The sequence below is a fragment of the Poecilia mexicana genome, unplaced genomic scaffold, assembly GCF_051168715.1.
Source record: "Poecilia mexicana isolate PSO_F unplaced genomic scaffold, ASM5116871v1 scaffold_16, whole genome shotgun sequence".
Classification (NCBI taxonomy): Eukaryota; Metazoa; Chordata; class Actinopteri; order Cyprinodontiformes; family Poeciliidae; genus Poecilia; species Poecilia mexicana.
The window spans coordinates 24,954,639-24,980,492 of record NW_028263385.1 but is presented as its reverse complement, the minus strand read 5'-3'; the positions used below and the strand labels follow the sequence as shown (position 1 = coordinate 24,980,492).

Here is a 25,854-nt window from a genome sequence, read left to right as displayed (position 1 = left end):
TTTGTTTGTTTATCTATTTACATTCGATTTTGAACCCTTTGGTGTGTTAATGTTTGGATTGCTTTTTTTCTTTTTAGGAAAGAACAACACAGTTTTATGGAAGATTTTATTTTACATTTTTAAATTCATAATAGACACCAAAATTATGCAACACTCTGCCACCAGATGTCAGACAAACATGTCCACTCGGTGTTTCTAAGTCAAAATTGTGTTTTATAGATTTATTTGTTTTTCTTGATTTTATCTTTAATTTGAATGTTTTAGATTATTAAAAATGAAGAAAATGAAAAGTTTTATAACAACAAAGGAATACCACAATTGAAATAAAATAGAAGTCCTAAATCTCAGTGGTACTGACAAATAAAATTAAACTCTTCATAGTCAGACTTGCTGAACCAGTGATGGTCTTTCTGTGTCTCTATGGCTCCACTCATGTCACAGTCTTCTTTATATCTATCCTGACCCCAGAATTTAAACTCTACAACGTTGTCATCAACCCAGAACCACAAGTCCAGAGTGCAGGTGTAGTGAAGTCCGATCCATACGAAGGGACTGTTGGCTTTCTCAGCCTCCAGCTCAGCAAAGGTCTGCATCTGTTCATCCAAGATGGAGGCCAGATCTCTGTGGTTATCTCTACAGTAGTACAGAGCTTCTTCCCAGGTCTTGTTTTGGTCAATCAGTAGAAAAGGTGAAGCTTAAAAAAGAAAACAAACTTACTTTAAAATATATTTGCAATAATATCCGTAAAAATTAAAAACTTAAGTTTCCTTGAAAACTAAAATCATTACAAATTATTTTATGTGTCTTTTTATGGTGGGAGTTCATCACATACTCATTTCTGCACCAGTGATTTTCACATGACAGAGAACCATATGTTTGTTTTCTGGTATGATCACAGTGACGTATCGCCCCAACACTGAAGAAAACTTATAGACATTGGGATGGTCGGTTTGGAAAGTTGTGATGCTTTGGACTCTGGATAAGAGAGAGATAAAACAAAATTAAACCTACCACTGACATGACAAAGTAAACTCTTCAACAGCAATGAAACAAAAACAGGAAATTAGCAGTAACTTCACATTTATCAGAGTGTACGCAGTTTACCATGAATGTAAAGATGTTATCCATTGAAGAAAATTCTTTAAAAGTCATGGGCAACATTTTGCTTTCATTCATCTGCAGATATGTTCATACATCAGTGTATTAATTATTATATTAATAATGTTTAATGTAAAAACTATCCACAAACAATTCGTTGAGCCTTAAGGGATGGACTAAACAATTCTGTCACGTATATTGTATCTCAAGAGGGAAAAAAATCTAAATCCTGCAGTGATCAAATTTGCATTTCGAAGGTTTGTAAAATAATTATTTCATTGGATAAAACACACGCAAAAGCCTGAAAATGTGAAATAAATCAGTTTAAGATAACATGACCCTTACAAAAGTAAGGATCTTCACACCTGATATATATATATATATATATATATATATATATATATATATATATATGGTGCCGTTGTTCTGACGAGAGTTCCCAATGTAGATCTTGGCACCTGATATATCAATCACCTTATTTTGTGGATAGAGATAGAGATTGTGGATAGAGATACAGGAAATGTTGTAAACACCCTGCAGGTCTACAGACCACCAGGAGTTAGTCTGCTGGTTGGTGTGAGAACAAGTTGATTGATCCTCATCAAGAGCTCTGTCAGCAGAGAGCGGTGTTCCTTCATCATAGGTTGAAGACTGCGATGCTCTCTTGTCCGTCAGCTTTATGTTTGGTGTGTTGCAGGAAAAAGACACTGTCAAATTACAAAGCATTTAACTTCAAAGTATTGCTCATCACATGGCAATTATTTTAAGACTTATTTGACCACAGTAAAGTTATGACATGAAAGATCAAACACAATAAGTGGATCAGACCAAAAATATAATGAACCTACCTGACTCTTGATTTGCACACAGCCTTCCTGTAAATACATTTTAAAAAGTTAATTTTATAGAGAAACAGTCAGAGCCATCTGCTTCTTTAATAAAATCATTAACTGACTAAAAACATCATCTTTCAAACCTGAAAATAAAACCCACTGTATGATGTGTGGCATTATTTTTACTGTGTATTAAAGTAAGAGATCAACAATAAATATTAACTGTTTTATTATTTGCAACATCAAAACATCAGGCAAAAATTACTTTCAGTTAGATCACCCCTCATGATGAGGCACTTCAGATAGAGGAACAGACAACAACTTGAAAAGTTGGAAGCAGACAAACTTGAAGTCTGGGATAATGGATGAGCCTGAAAGTCAGAATGAAAAGGCAGAGAAGCATATGCATGTTGGATGTGAATATTATTGTGCTGATCAACTGAGACGTATGATTTACTACTAGTGTTCACCCACCTACTAGGCAGGACAGACAAATGTTGCATGAACTGTCATACAACAAATACTACTTATCGCTGTACTAGCTGACATGAAACTGCAAAATATTATTATTACAGCAGACTTTATGTCCCTACTCAAGACTTGGACTGGTTTCCTGCAAATTTGTAAGGTGGAAAAACTATGTAGAATCTTAAGGTGATGTGCTTATGAGTTCAAACCAAATGCTCTTCAGAGTTTTAAAATGTGAATCTCATATTGACTTACAGTTATTCTTTTTACCTCAAGGGAGAATTCATGAGTTTCGGGTCATGAGGTAACAAATATGTCATGATTTCTATGGATGTTCACTGGCTAGACACTATTTTTACCAAAATATGAAAGCAGCACAGTGGCCCAGTTGGTAGAGCTGTTGCCTGGCAGCAAGAAGGTTCTGGGTTCGATTCCTGGTCTTTCTGACAGTCCAAAAACATGACTGTCAGGTTAATTGGCCTCTCCAAATTGCCCCTAGGTGTGAGTGTGTATGCATGGTTGTGTGTCTCTGTGTTGCCCTGTGACAGACTGGTGACCTGTCCAGGGTGTACCCTGCCTCTCGCCTAAAATGTTAGCTGGAGATAGGCACCCTTCCTGACCCCACTAAGGGACAAGGGTGTAAAGAAGATGGATGAAAGCAGCATGGGAGAAATGGGGCTCTTCCTGCATGATTTTGACCTATGTAAAGCTGATTAAAACCAGTTCAAATAATAATATTATACTAAAAAATTTCTAAGAAATTTAAACGGGGCCTGCCAAAGTGTGCCCGTCGGTTGGAAACCAGCTGAAAATTAGCATCAATGGTAAGCTTAGCTAAATTGTAGTCAAAATGCTAATAGTATCATAAATGCTGCCAGTTGCATGTGGGCTATCACTAGCATGATGTCTCTCCTTGACTTACTCCATTCAGTATGCTAAACATGAGTTCTGTGGTATAACAACCCTCTTCTTCTTTGTTAATATAATCCAAAATAAGGAAAAAAATAGAAGAAAGTAAATGAGAAGCTTACCCATCAGAAAGATGGAGGTGAAGAACAGAATCCATGACATTTTTGGAGGACAGACACTATGTTCACTAAAATTAGTTATTCTTAGCAATGGACAAGTAAACTGTGTCCAGAACAGAGGCTGTTCACTGATGCCTTCTCCTCTACAAACAGGTAAATCAAGAGTCAGTTTGAGCTAATGTAGCTTCACTCCTCTTGTTAGGTTGTTTCCCTCTGACAGCTCACGTAGATAAAATCCAGTTTCATGGTGGCACCTGGATTTGAATGTTTCTTTGCCTTCATAATATGAAAATGCAGTGCTATATAAAATACCCCATTGCCAAGTTACTGCTCTTTTTCCTTGAATTTTATTTGCATTAATTTGGGGTATCAGATCCTAAATAACGCTGGCACAGAGAGTGTTTGTCTGGGATGAGGTCAGACATGATAACCCTGCTAGTGACACGATCAGGCAGGGAGCAGGGACTGAACAGAGAATACAAAAACAGGTGTTTATTAGGAAATAAACTTGTTCTTAGTCAGACAGGCCAGGGTCAGAACCAGGGAATCCAAATCGGGGTCAGGCAGTTCCTGATCTCAGGGTCAGACAGACAGGGGGTCAGAGCCAGGAGGTCCAAATCCAGGTCAAAACGGGTTACAGATCTCAGGGTCAGACAGACAGGGGGTCAAAGCCAGGAGGTCCTAATTCAGTGGAGAGGGTCAGGATCAGGGACAGGAGAGGCAACTAGGCAGAAGGAAGAGACAGACAGGTTAGTTACTGGGCAGTTAGCTCAAGTTTCTACAGCAGGCCTAAAGGTGTTTCTCAACAATCTGACGCCGTGCAGGGGGAAGCTCCATCCTTACATGGCAGCAGCTGGGGATCAGGGTGATGATGATCAGGTGTGAGTGGTCACCGCTCAGCAGCAGCTGTGACAGCTAGAATATTCTTCTGAAGAAGAATCCTCAGAGACGTCATCAAAATGTGACACATTTGTAGCATTTCTGCTTTCAGAATAAACTTCCTTCGAGGAATCATCCATGTCCAGGTTCTCAAAATGTCCTGTGTAATTTTGAACTCGTCCTTGAAGGTTGCATCAGCTAAAGAGGTTTCTTCCGTTGAAACTTCTTCAATGGAAGAGGTTTCTTCCGTTGATGCACCTTCAAAGATTTTTTCAAAATTCATCAGGTTTTCTTTGCTGTCACAGTTTTCTTTTACAGCCAGGTCCATTTGGCTATGAGCAACATCAACAGACTCATCAAAGTGTTCTGGTGTGTCCTCAGTGTTCATTTCTGTGTCCTCAGAGCAAGCTTCAAATTGCAGCTCTGTTTCGCTCTCAGGTTCAGAGATGCTTTCCAAGGCAGTAGTGTCCTCCGATGTTTTGACTGTGAAGTGCGTATTGACTGCTGGGGAGGCTTCCAGGTCATTTTGATCTTCATGAATGTCAAAATCAACGTACCTCGATCTATCATCCACTTCAATTTCCTCTAAAATTTGATCATCTTTCACGTCGTCTTTGTCGATAAGTTCCTCAAAACAAAAGTATTTATATCTTTCATCTTCAGATGATGTCTCTCTTGAAACGTCACTGTTTTTTAAATTGTCTTCAGGTTGAATGTCCTCAAAACAAAAAGTATTTAATCTTTGCATCATCAGCAGACGAGTTATCTGCTGAAACATAATCTTTTTTCTGACATCCTAGCAACTTTTCTATTCCTCCAGTGACAAGATAGCCAAGTCCCCAGTCAATAGTAAGAATCATTTTTATTGCTGTTGTTGAGATGCTTATCAAGGTCAAGTACACTCACATGCTTTCACAAACATTACATTCTTATACTTTCACACAAAGGCCTTTGTATTTGTAACAGATACAGAAACCAAACCGTCTTCTGACTCCCATCTCCAAGGACATAGAAACTTAGGTGACGCAAAACATCGGATGACCACTGGGCATGTTCTTAGATTATAAGCAACAAATCTTCCCGGTTTTGATCAGATGCTGTACAGACACAGTCACATTCACTTCTACTCTGTGAGGGTAAGCGTCTCCTTTTTTAGCGCTAAGAAAGAATAAAAGTAAAGTCTGATTACTTTGTGTTGGCTGATTTTCTGCTCAGTGTGTTAGCACATTCTTGGTACATCGGTGTAGACTAGTTATTCTTAAAAGTTATATAGAGAGAGTAAGTATTTTTCCAGAAGTTAGACACACATCAGTCACATTTAGAAACTGGCTTGATCTATTTTGAACTGTGAAATTTGAGCAGGATCCTCTTAAACATAACATCATGTCTTGCCTTAATTGCTTGCTCTGTTCACAAGGGAAACATTTAACAACATCTAATAGTTACATTATTTTGTTTTTTTTTTACATTTGAACTCAGTGACAATAATGATGCACTAAGCAGATCATCAGCCAAAGAGTTTTATGTCTAATCTCACCTTATTTATTTATTAGTTTTTCTCATTCTCACACCCCCATCTCAGCCTCTTTACTGTGTCTTTATGAATCACCCCTTTGTGAGGTCTTCTGTTTACTTTTACCACTGCAGCATAAAGCGACATCCTGCCCAAAACATTTGCAATGGAGGTTTTGTTCTTTAGTTTGTTTCTTTGATTGCATTGAAAGACAAGTTAATGTTCTTCTTCCAGTTCAGTTGTGTTTTGTCGCCCTCTTCTGGACATTTTTGAGTAAATGAGATTTTTTTTTTCCACTATTGCGTTTTTAAGCATATTGCAATAACAATAATAACAAAAACATAATAAAAGTAGCAGCATATAATAACTGAACTGTTTGCCAGTAATTTGTGGCACTTGAGTTAAAGTTATTTTAACTCTTGTGTGTGAGAGACTGAAGCGATACATTTGATGTCGCCTTGGGGCCCATGTGGACCCGGCAGAGGCGAAAACGACACAGTTGATGTGTTACAGAAGAAGCCAACCTGCCGCTGCAACGGTGGTGTAGAGCAACACAAAACACAAACACCAGAGTTCACAGTAGATGTCGGCATGCAGCCGAGTGAACGCAGCTAGCTAGCTATCCGTCAGAAGGTTCAGCAAATCTGTTGTGAAAATCTGAGTTCAAACTGAAATAATGTTAAATATTTTTGGATTTTTGATGAGAAAGAAAAAGCATTTGACCTCAAAATAGAAAACATCAAACTTTTTACTATTTCCATCCATACATCCAAAAACTGACATCTGACTATCAGTTTAAATAAAAAAACATAACATTCATAACCATGATAAAGAAAATCTATAACCATTGATGCCAGGATCAATTAGAAAATATAAAAAGATCCAAAAGGATGTCTTTAATCAACATTAATGAGAAGATAGCTTTTATGTTTTATTTAATCACCAAACAGGGCATATGTCCATATAAAATTACCATTAAAAAAGCACTCAAAGCTGATAAATCAGTTCTCTAAATGAGTAACGTTGTACAGAATTTCAAAAATTGAACATTTATTTCAGTGTAAAATATTTTGTGATGTTTAATACTTGAATGAAAAAAACTAACATTTGCTGTACTTCTCCATTTATTCTGATAAAACAATAAAACAGCCTAATAAGAAATGCTCATCAGCGGTCATTTACAACAAGCTTTAAAGCATTACACATTATAAATACTTCATAATGATATCAGTGAGCATGACACTATACAGACTCAGAACCCTTTGATACAAATACAATTATTATTACCATGACATAACGGGGCCGGCTATACACTGGGGCAAAAGGGGGATGTGCCCCTCAAACAAACGTCTTGTCCCCTCAAATGAAACTTGCCACAAATAACGGAACATCTCCTTTATCTGAGGTACTGCTGCGCACCGTGCTGAGCAGGCTGCAGTCTGTCTGTCTGCGGTCAGGCTGCAGCTGAAACCCCTCAGCCGCTAGTAAGCAGCCAATCAGCATTCAGTATTCAAACGAGCCTAACGCGAGCGAGATTCCGCCCCCTGCTAGCCAACCTGCTAGCCAACGATGGCGACTTTATCTGTCAAGTTGTCTAAATCTTAAATGTGCGCGAAAGGAGCACAGTGTTTTGCTAAGACTACAGCTACAAAACAAGCCCCAAAGTTTCACAGGTTAGTAAAAGGTTTTAGTTTAAAAAAATATCGAGGGAGTTGGAAGTAGGTCAGTTAGGTTCCCTTGACTTCAACAACCTTAGCATGTTGCGCTGCGCAGTTCGGTGTGTTTCGGATCAGTTTATGAGGCGACCCTCACACCAACTCTGTGACAGAGCATCAGTCCAGCAGGTTTTTAAGTTAGCTAATGAACCCCGCTGTGTTTACTTGTAGTAATCGCAAAATAATCAAGCCAGGAAAAAAAATGTTACGAACTGAATATTGTGTTCTTTTTGTGGGAAATGTTTGCGTTTTTGGCGCTGAATCCTGATAGTTAACGCAGCGCCTGCTCTGTCCGCTATTGGATTTGTTGTTACTCGGTTTTATGCGTGTAAAGCATACATTTGGTCCAAACAAATTATTCCAAGAAAATGAACTAGGTGAGTTCCTGAATTGGAATTGTGTAAAAATGTTAATAATTTATCAAAGGGAAACTGCAAACTTCTGCAAAGGCTACCGGAATAATAGACTTAAAGGGCTTTTTGGTCAGTATTTGCTGTGAATATAATACAGCCTGTAAGTTGATGTGAAATTCGCTTACGTTTGTATGACACCACTGTGAGGAGTCGACTTCTACTCGACTTTTATCATTTTATAGTCCACCATAAAATATATTAAGTCTATCAATCCCTAATATACATAATGACGCCCCCTTAACATTTTTCGCCTGCCCCCTCATGTATCCATGGCTAGAACCGCCCCGTGACATAATAAGGTTTGCTCAAAGAAGGAAAATCAAACCAACCACCCAAAAAATGACAGAAATAAAAATGAACTTTTCAAACAGAGGGTCGTTCTGTCTGCATCTGTCCATCCAGGATTCAGAACCGATCCCTGATTTCCTCCACAGATTTTCAGGGATTCTTCACAACAATCAGTCATAACAGAATGGAGGTACTTGAAAAAGAAAAAAAAAAAGTTTCCTCATGTAAATCCAGTCAAGACGAAATATATAATCCACTTGGAGAAGTGATGGGAAATACATACAAATAAAATTACTAATTAGCAGTGTTGCTATCAAGCAAATGTGTGACACCACATTTCAGCGTTAACGTACCCAAAGCTGTGCCAGTGATGTTCACGTCACAAAGAACCATGGCTTTTTGTCCTGGTCTGATCACCGTCACGTAGCGCCCAAACACCGATTTGGGGAACCTGAAGATGTTTATCTGGCCTGTGTTGAACTCTGTGATGTTGTAGGCTCTGAGTAAAACCATTTGAGAAACAATGAAACACCCCAACAGTGAAGCAGAAAAATGTAGAAAACCTTTTTTCAAGTGTTGGGGAAGAAAAAAAACACCTATTCCCAACTGATTTTTTCTTTCACTCAACTGTCTGTAAATATGCTATTCATTTTTTGACATTTAAATGTTATGAGACACGTATTTTTACTATCTATAAGCAATGATCATAAATTACAAGACATAATCTCTTTAGATTTCACTGGTGTAATGAATCTAAATTTTTTCATTAGTTTCACTTTCTGAAATGACGAAAAATACTGTAAAAATACTGTTTTGAACTGTACCTGCATGTTATATTGTGTTAAAGCCTGAATATGTAAATGTAACACATCGAGGAAACACGAGGGTCTTACAGTTTGCCGTTCTTTGGAGAGTTTCCTACGTAGATCTCGGCAGGCGTTACGTTCAGACTTGAGCAGTTCATGTTGTATATAGAGACACAGGAAACGTTGTGAACGCCCTGCAGGTCAATTCTCCACCAGGAGCTCGAATGAATCAGGGTGAGAGAACATGTGGAGCGATTCCCATCAGAGGCTCTCTCAGCGTTGGTAAGTCGGCTGTATTCATTAGAGAAGTTCCGAGACTGAGATGCGTTCTTGTCAGTCAGATTTATCAGCGGTTCGTTGCAATAATCTGTAAATAAAAAGAGACGATGAGACACATCCTTTCAAAATTTCATGACATTATTAAAAAAACTTAAGGTGATTTATTTGGTCTCACCTGTTGTCTGCTGAGTTACATACAGCCTTCCTATAAAGAGTGGTAAAAATCTAATTTTTAATTATTTACTACTTTTAGTTAATAACGACAAAATTCTTTCTTCTCTTTTTTTCACTGTTTAGCTACGTCATTTATATATTTACATGTTTTTCTCTGTCCTGTTGTAAAAATTTCTTTTTTTACACAATTAATCTCCAAAAATATAGAAATATTATGGATGAAATGAGCAACTCACCAATCAGTAAGATGGGTAACAGTCTCCACATCATCTTTGATGGTTTCTGAAATTGTTTTTCATAAATGACTGAATAAGATATGAGGAAAAAAAGTTCTTTACACAAATAACTTTTCCATTATGAAACCAATAACAGCTGTCTCATCCAGTCATGTTAAACTCACTCACCTTTGGGACGACGTCGATCACTCTCAGCTGATTTATGATTCTCTCTCAGCCACACCTCGGCTTTTATTTGTCAGTGTTTCTAAGTTGGAACAAAATGTCGTCTACATGTCCAACCTGATCCAAATATAGATATTTTACTTCGGAAGTACGTTTAAAACCAAATGTTTGCATCTGATTTGCATCAGTACCGCTGTTCATGACTCACCTTCGCTTTCCTGTCATGAAGAGATGTAAATGTGTCCTGGTTGGTTGACAAAGAGACTCTTTAATCAGAGAGCTTTTTGTGAGTTAGTTATTTAATTTTTTTCTCAGGTTATTTTTTTGATAGATGAGCCTTTGATAGACTATATCTTTCCATCTGCAACAGAGGTTCTCATATTTTTACATGTACCACCAAACAAATTTTAACTTATGACCATAATTCCAGACATTTAAAAAAATTGAGGGTTGACTTTTCTGTAAAAATCACAGTAAAAACAAGACATTTCTAAAAGTTTGATGATTTTGATACCGTTGAAACTTTTATGTACAGTTCTCTGCAAAAATGGGAGAGACTGTGTCGAGTCGTCCAGGAGGATTTCTACATACTTTTAAATACATACTTTTAAATGTTTCTTTTTGAGTTACTTTGCTTTCTTCCCATCATAAACTTTGGTGGCTCCACCTTCTGCACCTCTGTTTTTCAAAACCATTCATTTGTATTCAGTGTCAGCTCAGCTATACGTTTCCTTTTCTCTCTTTTTCAGGGTTTACAACATCACAAACTCCCAACAAGGCCAGATAAATGTCTTTAATTTGATGAGGTCGGTGTCCGGGCGTTACGTCACTGTGATGAAACCAGGAAACACGTTTCTGGTTCTCTGTGAGGTAAAGATCGTTGGGGCACAGTTAGGTACGTTTCATTTAATTCTCAAACAAAAACTGAGGCACATATGGTTTGAAATTATGACACAATAAACATTAACTTCACTGTAAATTTTCAATCAAAATTTTTAAATACCAGCTGAAGTATAGATTAATATCTTGACAAAAATCCCATCGGGAATATTTTCATACATTTTGGTCTCAAGCTTCTGGGATAACTCAAGCTGATATTGAACCAGCTGTAAATCCATTCAGTCATCAGCGAGAAGGCAGGTGAAGCATCTGGTCTGAGTGAACACAATGGCTGAGACGGACAAAGTGGGGGGTTCGAACTGGGAACCTTCCAGTAAAGGACGAATCACGACCTCCTGAGCCACTGCGTCTTCAAGTCACAGATAAGAACACCATAATATTTCTGTTTATGTCACAAATTGTTCTCAATGTAAAATTTGTCTTATACAACAATCCTTTTGGTCTGAAAGAGAAATGTATCTCATAAATCTAAAGTCTGTTGTTTCATCTCTGGGTAAATTTACATAGCCTTCTGATGAATGTCCAAATCCTGCCCCGGATTGCTAAGATATACACGCTTTATTATTCTAATGTGGAAAAAAAAGTGTAAAATTATTTTTCTCTCGCTTTCTTTTTCTACCAGAATCTCCCTTTAAGCTGATCGACACAATAGAGACGTGGTGAGAAGCTCTGTCCTACTGCAAGGATAACCACAGAGGTCTGGCCTCCATCTTGGATGAACAGATGCAGACCTTTGCAGAGCTGGAGGCCGAGAAAGCCAATTGTTCCTTTGTGTGGATCGGCCTTCGATTCAACTGCAGCCTGAAGTTCTGGTTCTGGGTGGATTATTGTAATGTTCAATATAATGAGTGAGACATCAGTTGAGCCATGCAGACAGAAGGGCAGCATCGCTGGTTCAACAAGTCTGATGATGAAATGTTTAACTTCATCTGTGTGTTTTAATGAAAACTCCTCATTTCTGTGAGGACATTGGTGCTACTGACCTAATTTAACATTTATGAGACTTGATCCTGATTCCTGTGTTTCTACATTCGACACACCTGTTCAGAGTTGCTTTTGAGCCATAATAAAAGGAACATTAACCAACATTCAACGTCTATTGATCATCTTGATTAATACAAGATGATCAATGTTGGTCACTGGCTTCTCAGTTGTCTAGTGTATGTTGTTTTTATGACTTTATGTAAAGCTCTTTGAACGGCTGCAATGTGCTAAACAAATAATTCAATTTTTTTAGTTTTATCCCATTCTTAAGTAGTTAATTGAAATTAAAATCATATTTTTTATATTAAAATAAGATTAAGCTTTAACCAAACCTTCATCTGGCTGCATTTATAGTTGTGGTTACTTGAAACATTCTTAGAGATTTTCCAGTAGTTACATTTCTCCTTTTAAACAGTTTTTGCATGATCAGTAACTATTAACACCTAACAACAACCAAATATTAAAGGTTGGAGTTGTCTTGGACAAAGCCACTCAAATTATTTTGGGTAATTCTACAGCTATAAAGTCAAAATTAATGAATGTCTTGAGGAACCCCACACAGCTCCAAAAGACCAGCCAACAGCAATTAGGAAATCACTGGTGGAACTGCATGCATGTTCAGCTCATCCAATCCTCATTACTGCTGAAAGGCTTAATGGAGAAACACTGTAGTCATCACTTCAGTGTCAGAACAGGAGCTTCTTAAAGAGACAGACATCCAATTTCAAGCTGTTAAATATGGAAATCACATCTCTGTGAAGTCATGTTTGATATACACAACACTTTTACAACAACTTATGATGGGTTTCTTTACCCACATACAGAACACAACCAGGAGAACAGATAATCAGATAAAGTTTATTTGAACAATGTTGAAAAATCAGAGTGTGTGGTTCTTGTCCTTGTGAATGGCAACCGGGGTCGTCTGTACTCTGAAGAGCAGCGAGAGAGAGATGGTGAGTTTGAGGTTTGTCGGAAAATGGACTGACCTTACTTGAAATGATGATGAGTTTCCGCCAGGGGGCGGAGTAGAAGTACAGTGGATTCCGGGGTTATGGTGTCCTTGAGGTGATCCAGGTTCCAGTGTGAGGTTCAGACGGAGGGAGTTCTTTGGTGGTAGATGGTAGAGGCTGCGGTGGAGGGCGGACAGGTAAGTTGAGGTGAGGAGGAACGAGGAGCGATCCGACTGCCAGCTGATAATCCAGGAACTGTTCATGATTCATCTGCAGAGGCGAAGAAGGCACTCGGGCAAGCAGTGGGTAACAATTCACGGCGTCATGAGGGGGTAAATCCAGAGAGCCAGCAGCCTGCTCCTCATATACTCCTGGATGATTAGACGATAGATCACAGGTGCGCTGACATCAGTCAGCGGGAACGCCCTCCAAGGCGTTGCAGCCTCTAGGCACCATCTAGTGGATGAAGAGGGAAGCAGCAGGCAACAGAAAATCACCACAAAGAACCAAAACCCCGGTTCCCAACACAACTGAAGGTATCATGATAGCGTCCACTACTTGATTGGGCAATAAAATGACATTAAGTGCCTGGAAAATACAAAACAAGACCCCTTTAACAGGAAGTAGGAGTAATCCGCCAACAAATATTAATTTAAACACAGAACTTAGATTAAAGGGATCCAGGAAGGAGGCCAGATGTCTTCTTTCCAATACTTCTTCCCAGGTAAAGTTTTCATCAGTCAGTACAGAAGGGAGGTTCTTTAAGACAGGGAGAAAAAAGTAAATCATTTCAAACACATTTCAATGTGATTTTCAGAAATAAATTTACATCAGTTTGAAAATTGTCGTCATCCTAACCAGGTGTGTTTAGCGGAAATTTAACATACCTAACTCTGTGCCAGAGATTGTCACTGCACAAAGAACCATAAATGTATTTCCTGGCCTGAAAACAGTGACATAGCGCCCGAACACTGGTTTAGGGATTTTGAAGACGTTTATCTGGCCCGTTTGGAACTTTGCGACGTTGTAAGCTCTGAATAAAAGAAAAATAGAAACAAACAACTGATTAACATCAAATAGTCCTGAACGTTATTGTTGCACCCAAATATTGATGCAGATAACCTACCAACCTCAAACTCAGTAAAGCTTTTATGTCTGAATAAAAGGGAAATATAACACAGAAATGATGGGGCCTGAATGAGAAAGTTGAAAATGATCAGCCAATGAGAAAACAATAGGTTTGGAGAAGAAACTTTAAAACTTGGCAACATTTGGAGCAGATTCAGGATTCACACAAACATCCATTTAAGACGTAACATATTATTAGTAACCACACACTGCTCAGTGAAATGATGTGGCTGTGAGCCATCCTGTGTTAGGGAATTAGAATAATTCAATAATTACTTAAATTAAATTCAGACCAAATGTGGTTCTTCAGAGAGAGCCACATGAACAGAGTGTTCATGTTACACATGTTAAAGCTTAAACACGTGAAATGAAGCAGTTTAAGAAAACAAGATGTTCTTAGAGCTTGTTCTTGGTGCCATCGTTCTGTAGAGAGTTCCCAATGTAGATCTTTGCGCCTGATATATCAGAATTATGATGATCTACATTGTAGATAGAGATACATGAAATGTAAACATATCGCAGGTCAATTCTCCACCAGGGGATTTTCTGCTCCAGAGTGTGAGAACATGTTGAGGGATCCCCATCAAAGGCTCTGTCAGCAGTGTATGGTATGACATTATCCTTATTAAGACTGAGATGCTTCCTTTTCAGTCATATTTATGTTTCATCCCCAGATACCTGGGGATGAAAAGAAAAGATGTGATCTGCACTTTTACAATGTTAAATGTTTTGTAGACGATAAAGTTCAATAGTTGAACACTTTCAAATTTAGCTTCACCTTTTGTCTGCTGAGTTTCAAATGACCGTCCTGTGAAATGCCACAGAAATGTGTTGAATGATCCACTTTTATCTAGTTTTATTAAGTTAATATCATAATTATCTATAATTGTTTTCTATAGTTTTACTGTTCATCATATCACTGAGTTTTAATCTTGTTTTTATTTATTTATTTATTTATTTATTGTTTGTGGTCTGTTGACTCTGGACTCGGTCACAGTAAAAATTGGCACCGTAAAAACTTTACGGTGCCAAAACATAATAGTTTCAGTCATCAGTACCGGATTAAATTGATATTTATGTAAATAAAATGAACCACTTACCCAGCAGTTAGATGAATAACAGACTCCACAGAGAAATATTTTTGACATTACTTTTGTGAAATCCCATAAATAAATGATCACAAATAATTAAATTCAAGTTAGAAAATACTTTTTTTCACAGATTCATCAGAAAAACAAAAACATTTCTCTTTAGCTCATATTCCTCACCTTGGCAGGAAGTTGCTCAAACTCAGCTGGTGTACGTCTGATCCTCTCTTTCAGCCACAGCTCAACATTTAATAACATAAATAGATAAAAAGTCTTGGTAGATAAAATAAACTACTAATACGCACTGATCTATATTTAACTCTCTTCCTCCAGAGGTCCCATTCACTCCTCACTTCTGCATCTGATTTGAAACAAGAGGTAAATGTGAACACAGTCGTGCTCTTGATGGAAAATTTGCAGACATGTAAATATGTCAGCTGTGGTTCAGCGCCAGAGTCTGTGTAAACAGTGAGCTCTTCATCAGCTGCTCTGCTCTTCCCGTTTCTCAGTAACTTTAGAGTTTGCAGAGAAACTTTGACCAACAGGCCTTTGATAGACTGACAGTGACTTTTTATAAACAGTATTAACAAGGTGAATGGAATTAAATGTCCCATCATATTTTGATGTTTTATAAATAATGCTACAGCAGAACTTAGACTCTGTCAGCTTGTGGTGTTTTATCATAAAAAGCAGAGAAAAACAATGAATGTGGGAAATTGGAGAAAAAAAAAAATTAAATCAGAAATCCATTTGGAAAGTCAGAGTTTCTTTTCAAACCCCTGATCACCAAATCCAATATGGCTGCCTTGCCTACAACATCCACAGCTAAGAAAAAATATGCCAAAAACATTTCTTTACATTTCTGATTTTATTTTTTCAAAATATTTACATACAATATTACAGAATTTCCTTTATTTAAGGTGTTTCTGTAATGAACTTTTTAAAGATTATGATTAAACAAATGAGAGGCTCAGGTTTTCTAGCTGCACACTGAGCATCATGCAAATGCTTTTAGTGCATTAAGAGCCATTTCTTCAGGATATATGTGTGACTGTGTGTGTGTGTGTGTGTGTGTGTGTGTGCGTGTGTGTGTGTGTGTGTTTCCTCACTATGGATCAACTCCTTCATCTCCCCTGACCTGGGTGTAACTGACCTTCCCCGTGTTCCTTCTTCAGGTGTTACGTCTGTTATAATCATGATCAGCTATTCTAGGAGGAAAAGTTGGAGGAAGTTTGATAAACTGCATTTTCATAATTAACTCCATGCACAAGGCTTTGCCTGTTCTAGTATCACCTCAATATCTGCTCATGTGGCTATTAAATGGGTGAACACCAGAATGTTTTTGGGTACAAGTTGTTGGATATTTGTGGCTCTGCGCAGTCTCACTGTGAAAAGTTTTAAAAAAATATTTAAAAATATATTTTTAAATATTTTAAAAATATTTAAAATATTGAATAAAAGTCAATGTAAAGTCCTTGTGAAGATAGAAAGATACAATACACAACAACAGAGAAAAAGAAACATTCTAATTGTTTCTAAAAGTGTTTCTATGAGCAAACCAACACTTGCTTTCACCTTTTGATTCTCTGAAAGTAAAGTTACCAGAACTCAGATGTTATAGCTCTTAGTTTACAGTGCAGATAAAATTAAACTTATTATTATCAGACTTGCTGAACCACAAATGGTCTCCTTCTTTCTCCATGGCTCCATTGGTGTCACAATCTTTGACACCAGAACCAACATTACAATCATCCACCCAGAACCAGGACTCTAGGCTGCAGTCGTAGCGAAGGCCGATCCATACGAAGGGACTGTTGGCTTTCTCAGCCTCCAGCTCAGCAAAGGTCTGCATCTGTTTATCCAAGATGGAGGCCAGATCTCCGTGGTTATCTCTGCAGTAGTTCAGAGCTTCTTCCCAGGTCTTGTTTTGGTCAATCAGTAGAAAAGGTGAAGCTTAAAAAAGAAAATTAATTAAAGTCAAGCATAGCCAGTGAATTAAGATAAAATGACAACATTGAATCCTAACATTCCACAACACGGGTGATACAAATAAGGTGCTGTTATGCAGCAACATGTAAATGTTACAGTAACCCAATATATTTGCATTAGTCAACAGCTTGACCGTTCCTCTGAAAGGTGAAATTATTACATGTTATGTAGTTTATTGATAGTGAGAGTTGATGAACATGGATCATTTACCCATTTTTGTTCCAGTGATTTTCACGTCACAGAGAGCCATATATTTTTTTTCTGGTATGATCACAGTGACGTATCGCCCCGACACTGAAGTAGAGAACTCATAGACATTGATCTGGTTTACTGTGAAGTCTGTGATGTTTTTAACCCTGGATAAGAGAGAGAAAATTAAAGCTGACAAGACAAAATAAACTCTTCAAAGCAGGAAGTTGAAACTAGAAATTAGATTTAACTTCACATTTATCCCAATGTAAAGGCGTATGGTTATTCACCGCTGCAGGCTACAACAGATCCTTTGGATCCGACCTTGACTGAGTGTTGGTTTATTTGACTCAGTTCTTCTATGTGTAATGGAAATACAGCTACTGCTGCCTGCTGTCCTTTGAGTTAGTTTTTTCTTTTGTTAGTCGACCCAGTTATTTGATTGTGTTTGTTTCTTCTTAGTATACAGTATGTCAGGGTGGACTAACTGTTTTTCATTTTTTTGTTTGTATGTCCTGTGGTTTTGTTTTCGGGTCACTTTGTGTCAAATGTTAGTGGATTAACAACAGATGGATAAAGTTTAATGGGAAACCCCCTTATCTGAGAAGCAATAAATATTGTTAATCAACTTTAATCTCTGTTGATTATTACCTCCTGGCTCTTAGGAGCATAACAACCAAATGATTAAATATGTATTTTGAAGATCAGAAAAAGAATGACTGCATTGAATGAAACATATGAAAAAGACTCAAATGTAAAATAAATCAGTTTAAGGTAATTGAAACTCTTACAGCTTGTTGTTGGTGCTGAAGTTCTGATGAGAGTTCCCGATGTAGATCTTGGCACCTGATATGTCCGTAAAGCTAAGCCATTTTTCAACATTAAAAATAGAGATACAGGTAATGCTGTAAACACCCTGCAGATCTACAGTCCACCAGGAGTTAGTCAGATATTCGGTGTGAGAACATGTTGAACGATCCTCATCAAAGGCTCTGTCAGCAGGGTAATATGCTAGGTACCTATCATAGGTTGTAGACTGGTATGCTTTCTTGTCCCTCAGATTTATATTTGGTGTTTTGCAGCCATCTGAGACTGAACCTTTCAGAATACAGAGAATTTAACTTCAATGTGTTGATCTTCACGTGACAATCATTTTACGGCTTATTTGTCTTCTCATGAGAGTTATCTACAATAAAACTATGACATGAAAAGTTAAACATTAAATGGATATCAAAGAAAAAACACATTGAACCTACTTGAGCCATCACTTGCACACAGCCTTCCTGCAGAGAAAAATGAAAAAAATAAATAAAGTTTTATAGTGGAAAATGTCAAAGCCATTTTCAGATTGAATACAGTTAATACTCATAAACTTCTGCTTCAGACCCTGAAATTAAACCCTTAACATTATTTTTGATATGTGGTAAAGTATGAGGTCACTGACAGTAAAATTAAACTTTTAGAGCTTTTTAAAATATTTATAACATTAAAATATCAAACTATAAAGTAAATGAGCAGCTTACCACTCAGACAGATGAAGAACAGAATCCACAACATCTTTGGAGGACAAACAAACTAAAATGACTTTTTCTTCACTAAACTATACTCAGACCAGAGGATGTTCCCTGATGCCTCCTCCTCTACTAATAAGTAAAATAAGAGTCAGTTTGGGTTGATGTAGCTTCTCTCCTCTTTCAGGGGGTTTGTCTCTCTAAGCTCATGTAGGTAAGATCCAGTTTCATGTTTTATAATGGAGGGTTTCAAATTACACAACTGTATAACATATACTAGTCCATGGTTACTGCTGTTTGTTTTTGTATCTAATTTGCATTAGATCCTAACAACCTTTACAGAGAGTGCTTGTGTGGGACAAAGTGAGACGTGTCAACTCTAAAATGCAATATATAAGAAAATAAATAATAATCATAAAATACATGATCTATAACTTTTATAAAACATTCATACTTGCAAGGAGAATCCATGAAATAACACAAGACATAGGGAATACAGCAAAAAGATTCACACAAAGGACAGTTGCACACGTATTCTGGCCTTTATTGTACAGGAAACGAAGAGGAAATGGGAGAGGACAAGCAGCATCAGAGTCCAGACGGCTGCATAAAGGCCCAACTTGTCTCATTTAAATGTTTCAGATTATGAAAATATTCGGTAACACTTTATTTGACGGGTATTGAATAAGACCGTCATGACACCCACATAAACATGACATAACACCTGTCATGAACATCAATAAGTCTTCATGAATATTTATGACTGTTGTCATAAAGCGTCGTTCGGTAAATTATGACACTTTTAATACAAAGTTGACATTAGTCAAAATGTCTTCATTATGACAACTTGACATTAATCTAGACAAAATGTCTTCGTTATGACAACTTGTCATTAAGCTCGCCAAAATTGTCTTCGTTATGACAACTCGTCACCAAAAATGTCTTCGCTATGACAACTTGTCATTAACCTCACAAAAAATGTCTTCATTATGACAACTTGTCATTAACCAAGAAATCATGATCTAACATAATTTTGTCATAATAGTAGGCATAATTATTTAATTATGACACTAGCAAAAGCTTTAACAAAACAATGATTAATATTTCCACTCCCTGGAATAAAGCAAAACAAGTAGGAGAACCAGTAAAGATTTCAATAAGCTTTATTACACTGTCAAATGATTTAATAACAGACTCATTAACAATTTCTCTTATCTCAAGTAAAGTGGAACAAATAGCGACAGTTATGAAAATGACATTAAGTGTCATTACAGTGTCATTAATATTAACTTTTACCCCCAAGTAAAGTGGAACAAATAGCGACAGTTATGAAAATGACATTAAGTGTCATTACAGTGTCATTAATATTAACTTTACCCCCAAGTAAAGTGGAACAAATAGCGACAGTTATGGCAGTCATTAAGTGTCATTACAGTGTCATTAATATTAACTTTTACCCCCAAGTAAAGTGGAACAAATAGCGACAGTTATGAAAATGACATTAAGTGTCATTACAGTGTCATTAATATTAACTTTTACCCCCAAGTAAAGTGGAACAAATAGCGACAGTTATGAAAATGACATTAAGTGTCATTACAGTGTCATTAATATTAACTTTACCCCCAAGTAAAGTGGAACAAATAGCGACAGTTATGGCAGTCATTAAGTGTCATTACAGTGTCATTAATATTAACTTTTACCCCCAAGTAAAGTGGAACAAATAGCGACAGTTATGACAAAGTCATTAAGTGTCATTACAGTGTCATTAATATTAAATGTTTCTGCAAGTGAAACAAGTAACAATTATGACAAAGTCATTAAGTGTCATTAATATTAACTTTTACCTCAAGTAAATGGAAACTAGTAGCAACAATTATAAAGCTGTAATTTAGTATTACAGTGTCAAATGCAATGCTAACAGAGTCATTGATATTAAGTCTTAACTCAAATGAAGTGAAACACACTGGACTACTTATAACTACCATCATAACTGTAGAACAAACCCTTTGTACATTGGAATAAAACAAAAGATAACTTGTTCTAAGATAACAGAAGGTTTAACGTCTGGTCAGTATACTGTTACTCTGAAATACTGATTGAAAAACTAAAACAGAATTACTTATTCTTTAACTTAAGAAAATAGGTTCTTTCAACAGTAACATTTTTTGCCTCAGCCATCTCCTTCGTAATAGTCTTCCTGTAATGCTCTGAAAATAGGAGATCTTCTTCTTGTCTTCATTTCCTGGAAGCAGGTCTTTGAAGGTGTCCAGAAATGCTCAGAAATTACAGCTGTTCTTGCAATAGTTAATCATGGCGAAAGCCTTTTCATGAATTCAAACTTGGTGAATCTCTTCAGTGATGACTCAATTCATTGTGGTCACTTAAAAAAAGAACAAAAACAAAAAACAATGTCATCATATTCTAGCATTTATTTAAATACCATTCCAAAAATGTCCCTTGCTGCACACTGTCAGAATGGTAGACTGGCAGACAAATGCCTAGTTAACATGACTGGTTGTTATAAAGTGCAATACAACTATTTCTTAATACAAGTAGCATAATAACTGGAGCTGAACAAAATTATTCTGATTAAATATTTGTCTGGCAGAAGTTCAGACAGACTGCCACTGTTATTTAGAAAGCATCATTTAATGTATAGTTTTAGGGAAATGACTGTATCTTTTTACTTAACGAGCACTCTAAATTATTTCTAACCAGATACTCTAATTTAGGGTTTTTTGCAAGAAGCTTATAGATAAATAAATAAATAGATTTAACACCAGGTTTTAGTTGTCTAAAACATAACTTATTAACTCAGCTGGTGAATGTTGATTCCTGCTCCCCATTCCCCACTGGCTGTCCCACCCCACTTCACATAGTGAAAATATTAACACAAAAACAACTTACCTAATTTTCTTGGGGAATATTTCATCTGCTTCTTTTTCTTTGGTCAAACAGGAACTTCTTTCTCTGGTGGCTGGTCCTTATTATCATCCTCCACACTCGTAGCATGTCTTCATTAGCCAACTCTGTCCTCCCCACCATGCGTCCTTAGGCTAGCCTGGGTCTTCACCAGTGGTGGAGAAAGTACTCAAAAAATGTACTTAAGTAAAAGTACAAATACACAGGCAAAAATGTACTCAAGTAAAAGTCAAAGTACCACATTAACATTTTACTTAAGTGAAAGTAAAAAAGTACTGGCTTTTAAAAATACTTAAGTATTAAAAGTAAAAGTACTTGCTGAATACATAACCTAATCGCTAATATCATTAAGTGAACTGATTATATTTAATTTTAATACATAAGAAATGTGCCATTTTAATGAACAATGCCACAGATTAAACATGTTCTTATTGTGTTTACTCTCTGTAACAGTTTAGACTTAGATATGTGATTCTATGCATCATAATTTCAGGGATGGAAACATCTTATTTCCTGTCCTAACATAGCATGAACATTAGTGACATTTATTTAGAAAGAAATCCAACAGAAAGGGGATGGAAAGAAGGTGGGTGAGGGAGAACATGCAACCAAGGAGCCACGTAGCAGAGTTGTAGTCAAGACCACTGAACCCAAAACCAAGACCAGCGCCCTGCACTACATGACACAATAAAATGAAGTGCACCTATCAAAATTGGATCTCAGAATGATCTGAAAGATCCACATTCTCATAAAAACACCTAGATATTAAATACTTAGAGCTGAAATATATTTAACCAGTATCAATTAAAACTCATTTCATTCTGTTTTGCTTTCATCGCTGTGCTACAATCCGCAGAGGTCTCCTGCCATCCCTATAAAAATAACGCCCTGGGCGGTTGGCCATATTGCCCATGTCAGAAACCACAACTGTCTGCACCATTAAACCATGAAACATAGCAATTAACGGTAAACAACACTATGAACACTGTCCAACGGCGCAACAAGCAGAAGGAGCACCATGACTGTTCTCATCCTCCCTCCCACTGCATGTTTGCCACCATGACAGGAGATGAAATCAATCAATGAGCATGCTCTGTGTTCATACGTTCAACTTTTACTTATGCGGCAATTAAATAAATGTTTGTGTGCATATATATATACTGTATATACATTGTATATACATTGTGCAATAGCTAGCTATTGCAGTGTACACAAGAACAAAGAACGGCTCTCAGTGAGGCTTCAGTCCCATCAACCTTAGTAAAGATCCGTCCAGAAGAATCGGATCGTTCCTGAATGTTATATCACTATATTGCACTTTGGTCACAGCGTTGTGCCATATTTGCGACACCTCACTCAACACCTCCACACAATAATTCAGTGAATGAGTGACAACTTTTTTTTCATCGCAGATGCAACATGTGTCTCGTACAGCTAGCTTTGCTAGCATCACGTCCACAGATCTTACCTTTCTTTAAGCTTTCCTTCCAAGTGACGCTAAAAGTTGGACTAAGTCCCCACCGTCTGTGAAAGCGAAGCGCTGCTGGTTTTACATGTCGCCATATCTTATGATTTATGCAGCTATTATCGATTAGTTAGACATCTTCTCCCGCTCAGAGGAAACCACTGCGCATGTCTGGAGCTCCGCGTGCGAGTAAAGGTGGAGCCGATGGGTGACAACAGACACTAAGTCACGTTATTGCTCGGATTTTACGGCGCCACCTTAAAACCCTGAACTTCACATTTTAACGGACAAAAAGTGCAATGCGACTTGGATGTAACGAGTAACGCGACAGTTTTGTAGAAATGTAGTGAAGTAGAAAGTACAGATACTTACTGTAAAATGTAGTGGAGTAAAAGTAGAAAGTATCCATTATTAAATCTACTTAAGTAAAGTACAGATACACGAAAATTGTACTTAAGTACAGTAACGAAGTACTTGTACTTCGTTACTTCCCACCACTGGTCTTCACGTGGCTAAAGTTGCCAAAGCAAAGAACACAAGCACTGTGTCACATCAGCCAAGTTGCTAAATAACGCACATAAAGGATAACTTTGACTAATATATTAGCTTTTGATTTGCTAGATTAAAATTGGAGGGAAAAACAATTTGCCTGTCTTTAAAATATGTTTAATATTAAGGGCTAACGTTACGGTAATGGAGTTTAATAACTTTAGCTGACATTAACTAAGGTAGGATTGGCTTGAATTGCTCATAGCTAACATTAAAAAGAAATAGATGTTATTTTCTAAAAAAAAAAAAAAAAAAAAAAAGTAAAGTTAATAAGACACATACCTCATATGTATTAGGTATCAAACTTCAGCTTCTTTTTAAACAGGATGTCTGGCCGTTATAACTTGTGTTAGGTTTGCCCCACAATATGGAAGATTTCTTCTTCACCAACAAACTGCACGCCTGTTCGTGGACTGCTGCCTCTCACTGGTGGAGATGGTGTATTGCACTACTTAATTGTGTTTAGAAAAGGGGTCCAACCAACCCCACACACGTAAAACTTTATCATTTGCCACAGTTCTCTACGTTTGCCTCAGTCCTCGCACGCACAAGGGTTAAACAGCCTTAAATAATGTTTCAAATGCTATGTTCGTAAGTGCTTTGTAGACATCTTGCTGTAAAACTTTAGGATCAATTCAATCAAGAAAATTATCATGGCAGAGCTATATAATATTACTACATAAAGCTAATTTTTAAAGTAATACTTTTATTTAAAAAAAATATGTCAGATCATGATTTCTTGGTTGTCACAACGAAGACATTTTTGGCAAAGTTAATGACAAGTTGTCATAATGAAGACATTTTTGGCGAAGTTAATGACAAGTTGTCATAACGAAGACATTTTTGGCGAAGTTAATGACAAGTTGTCATAATGAAGACATTGTGAATAATGTCAACTTTGTATTAAAAGTGTCATAATTTACCGAACGACGCTTTATGACAACAGTCATGAATAGTTATGAAGACTTATTGATGTTCATGACAGGTGTTATGTCATGTTTATGTGGGTGTCATGACGGTCTTATTCAATACCCGTCAAATAAAGTGTTAACAAATATTCTAATATTATACTTAGATTAAAAAAAAAACAACAACAACTGGCATTTGCATTCTCCTTCAACAAAACAAAAACTAACTCAGTTTAGGTTTAGGTCATGATACTCACACCAACCTCTGCAGATGGTCCTCGCTTCAAACTGATGCTCATAATAGAAATGCAAAGATGTTCCAAAGTTCAGTCAAATACAAACTTTTGCATCTTATTTTCATCAGTTCCCAAAAAAAGAATAAAAAATGTGACACTGTGCTTGTTTTGTTGTGTCAAGAGATGCAAATACTTTGCGTTTTGCAGAAGGCGTTGTATGAATAAAGGCTTTCAATCACTTCTCTGTTCTTCCTGTTTCTGAGTTATTACTTTTTGCTCACATTTAAACATCCATCCTTCTATGACCTTACATGTTTATCCCTGGTGGGGTCATGAGGGCTGCTGGTGCCTATATCCAGAGGTCAACGGGCGAGAGGCGGGGCACATCCTGGACAGATTGCCAGTCTGTCGCAGGGCAACACAGAGACAGACAGGACAAGCAACCATGCACACACACACTCACACCGAGGGATAATTTAGACATTGATTTCATTGAGGCAGATTTTCAAGTGCAGTTCTTCCTGATCTCATCAAGCACAGTTTGGTCTATTTGGGTGCAAACTGTGTGAGAAGCTTTCATTTTTGTGGGAACCAGTTTATTGTAATCAAATACTGACTTTCACAATGTCTCTGTGTCGTCCTGTTACTCATCTTATATGTGCAAAATAGCATTTAAGGATCTGTGGTATTGGAACCACTAGAGGGAGCCGGAGGACATGTTTTATTTATTTTTTATTTTTTAGGTGACAGATTTCCAGGCTTGAGTATTTTCTGCCAGATGGTGAATTTTTTTTTCTGCTATTAACAACACTAGAATCACTCAATAAATAGTTAATAATATAATTATCTAAAATTGTTATGTACCCAGACTGAAAGTGGCTTCGTTCACATCTACTGCTGCCATTGCTAAAGCTAGGACTACAATCTAAACCAGCGCAGAAACATGATGTCATTGTTCACAACTTCTCATTCTGTACATTGACCCAGTAAAAAAAAAACAAAAAAAAAAACACTCTACTGGAGGAATCCAAGTGAATGGGAGAAACCTGGCAACATACGGTGCACACGAGAAAGTTTTATTTTTCTTCAATATTCCTATTTTTGCATTGATTATAGAATGGCTTCTTACAAAGGTTT

General features: G+C 37.0%; 4 protein-coding genes and 1 long non-coding RNA gene across 7 annotated transcripts; 1 reads left to right on the top strand and 4 right to left on the bottom strand.

Annotated features, from left to right (window-relative positions):
* Positions 1-92: 92 nt before the first annotated feature.
* On the bottom strand, positions 93-3,632 carry LOC148155101 (uncharacterized). The gene is made up of 6 exons (XM_088013611.1): positions 3,431-3,632; positions 1,947-1,973; positions 1,518-1,805; positions 1,246-1,261; positions 833-975; positions 93-694 (listed from the first exon to the last, which is right to left on the bottom strand). The coding sequence occupies exons 1-6, from the start codon at positions 3,468-3,470 to the stop codon at positions 345-347; spliced, it is 864 nt and encodes a 287-aa protein (XP_087869737.1). The 5' UTR covers positions 3,471-3,632; the 3' UTR covers positions 93-344.
* A 261-nt stretch (positions 3,633-3,893) lies between these two features.
* LOC106928706 (fucolectin-4-like) lies at positions 3,894-10,134 on the bottom strand. Of its 3 annotated transcripts, none has more exons than XM_088013608.1 (6): positions 9,899-10,134; positions 9,731-9,776; positions 9,496-9,525; positions 9,129-9,408; positions 8,589-8,734; positions 3,894-4,151 (listed from the first exon to the last, which is right to left on the bottom strand). In XM_088013608.1, exons 2-6 carry the CDS (start codon positions 9,762-9,764, stop codon positions 4,114-4,116), a joined length of 528 nt encoding a protein of 175 aa, XP_087869734.1. In that variant the 5' UTR covers positions 9,765-9,776; positions 9,899-10,134; the 3' UTR covers positions 3,894-4,113. The 3 variants fall into 3 exon arrangements, with proteins under 3 accessions (XP_087869734.1, XP_087869735.1, XP_087869736.1); XM_088013610.1 differs by lacking the exon at positions 3,894-4,151 and adding an exon at positions 6,206-8,428 and having other exon boundaries at positions 9,899-10,108; XM_088013609.1 differs by lacking the exon at positions 9,899-10,134 and having other exon boundaries at positions 9,731-9,888.
* A 430-nt stretch (positions 10,135-10,564) lies between these two features.
* Positions 10,565-11,883, top strand: LOC148155100 (C-type lectin lectoxin-Phi1-like). Its single transcript, XM_088013612.1, is given in 2 exon segments — positions 10,565-10,790; positions 11,418-11,883. Coding segments are annotated over 2 exon segments (414 nt in total). The 5' UTR covers positions 10,565-10,696; the 3' UTR covers positions 11,738-11,883.
* A 736-nt stretch (positions 11,884-12,619) lies between these two features.
* Positions 12,620-14,251, bottom strand: LOC148155099 (uncharacterized). Its single transcript, XR_015765574.1, has 3 exons — positions 13,620-14,251; positions 13,398-13,491; positions 12,620-13,188 (listed from the first exon to the last, which is right to left on the bottom strand). It is a non-coding gene; the product is annotated as an uncharacterized LOC148155099 (long non-coding RNA).
* A 1,546-nt stretch (positions 14,252-15,797) lies between these two features.
* Positions 15,798-19,125, bottom strand: LOC148155098 (fucolectin-4-like). The gene is made up of 5 exons (XM_088014023.1): positions 18,650-19,125; positions 18,383-18,409; positions 17,918-18,224; positions 17,148-17,293; positions 15,798-16,901 (listed from the first exon to the last, which is right to left on the bottom strand). Exons 1-5 carry the CDS (start codon positions 18,681-18,683, stop codon positions 16,573-16,575), a joined length of 843 nt encoding a protein of 280 aa, XP_087870149.1. The 5' UTR covers positions 18,684-19,125; the 3' UTR covers positions 15,798-16,572.
* Between the last annotated feature and the right edge of the window lie 6,729 nt (positions 19,126-25,854).

Coding starts and splice junctions, on each gene's coding strand:
- LOC148155101 (XM_088013611.1), bottom strand. CDS start 3,470: ATGTCATGGATTCTGTTCTTCACCTCCATCTTTCTGATGG. Junction 1,806..1,946: donor GTGTGCAAATCAAGAGTCAG/GTAGGTTCATTA, acceptor GTAATTTGACAG/TGTCTTTTTCCTGCAACACA. Junction 695..832: donor AATCACTGGTGCAGAAATGA/GTATGTGATGAA, acceptor TTCTTTTTTAAG/CTTCACCTTTTCTACTGATT.
- LOC106928706 (XM_088013608.1), bottom strand. CDS start 9,764: ATGATGTGGAGACTGTTACCCATCTTACTGATTG. Junction 9,526..9,730: donor GTTACCCATCTTACTGATTG/GTGAGTTGCTCA, acceptor CACTCTTTATAG/GAAGGCTGTATGTAACTCAG. Junction 4,152..8,588: donor CATCACTGGCACAGCTTTGG/GTACGTTAACGC, acceptor CCTTCTGCCTAG/TTGCCTCTCCTGTCCCTGAT.
- LOC148155098 (XM_088014023.1), bottom strand. CDS start 18,683: ATGTTGTGGATTCTGTTCTTCATCTGTCTGAGTG. Junction 18,225..18,382: donor GTGTGCAAGTGATGGCTCAA/GTAGGTTCAATG, acceptor GTATTCTGAAAG/GTTCAGTCTCAGATGGCTGC. Junction 16,902..17,147: donor AATCACTGGAACAAAAATGG/GTAAATGATCCA, acceptor TTCTTTTTTAAG/CTTCACCTTTTCTACTGATT.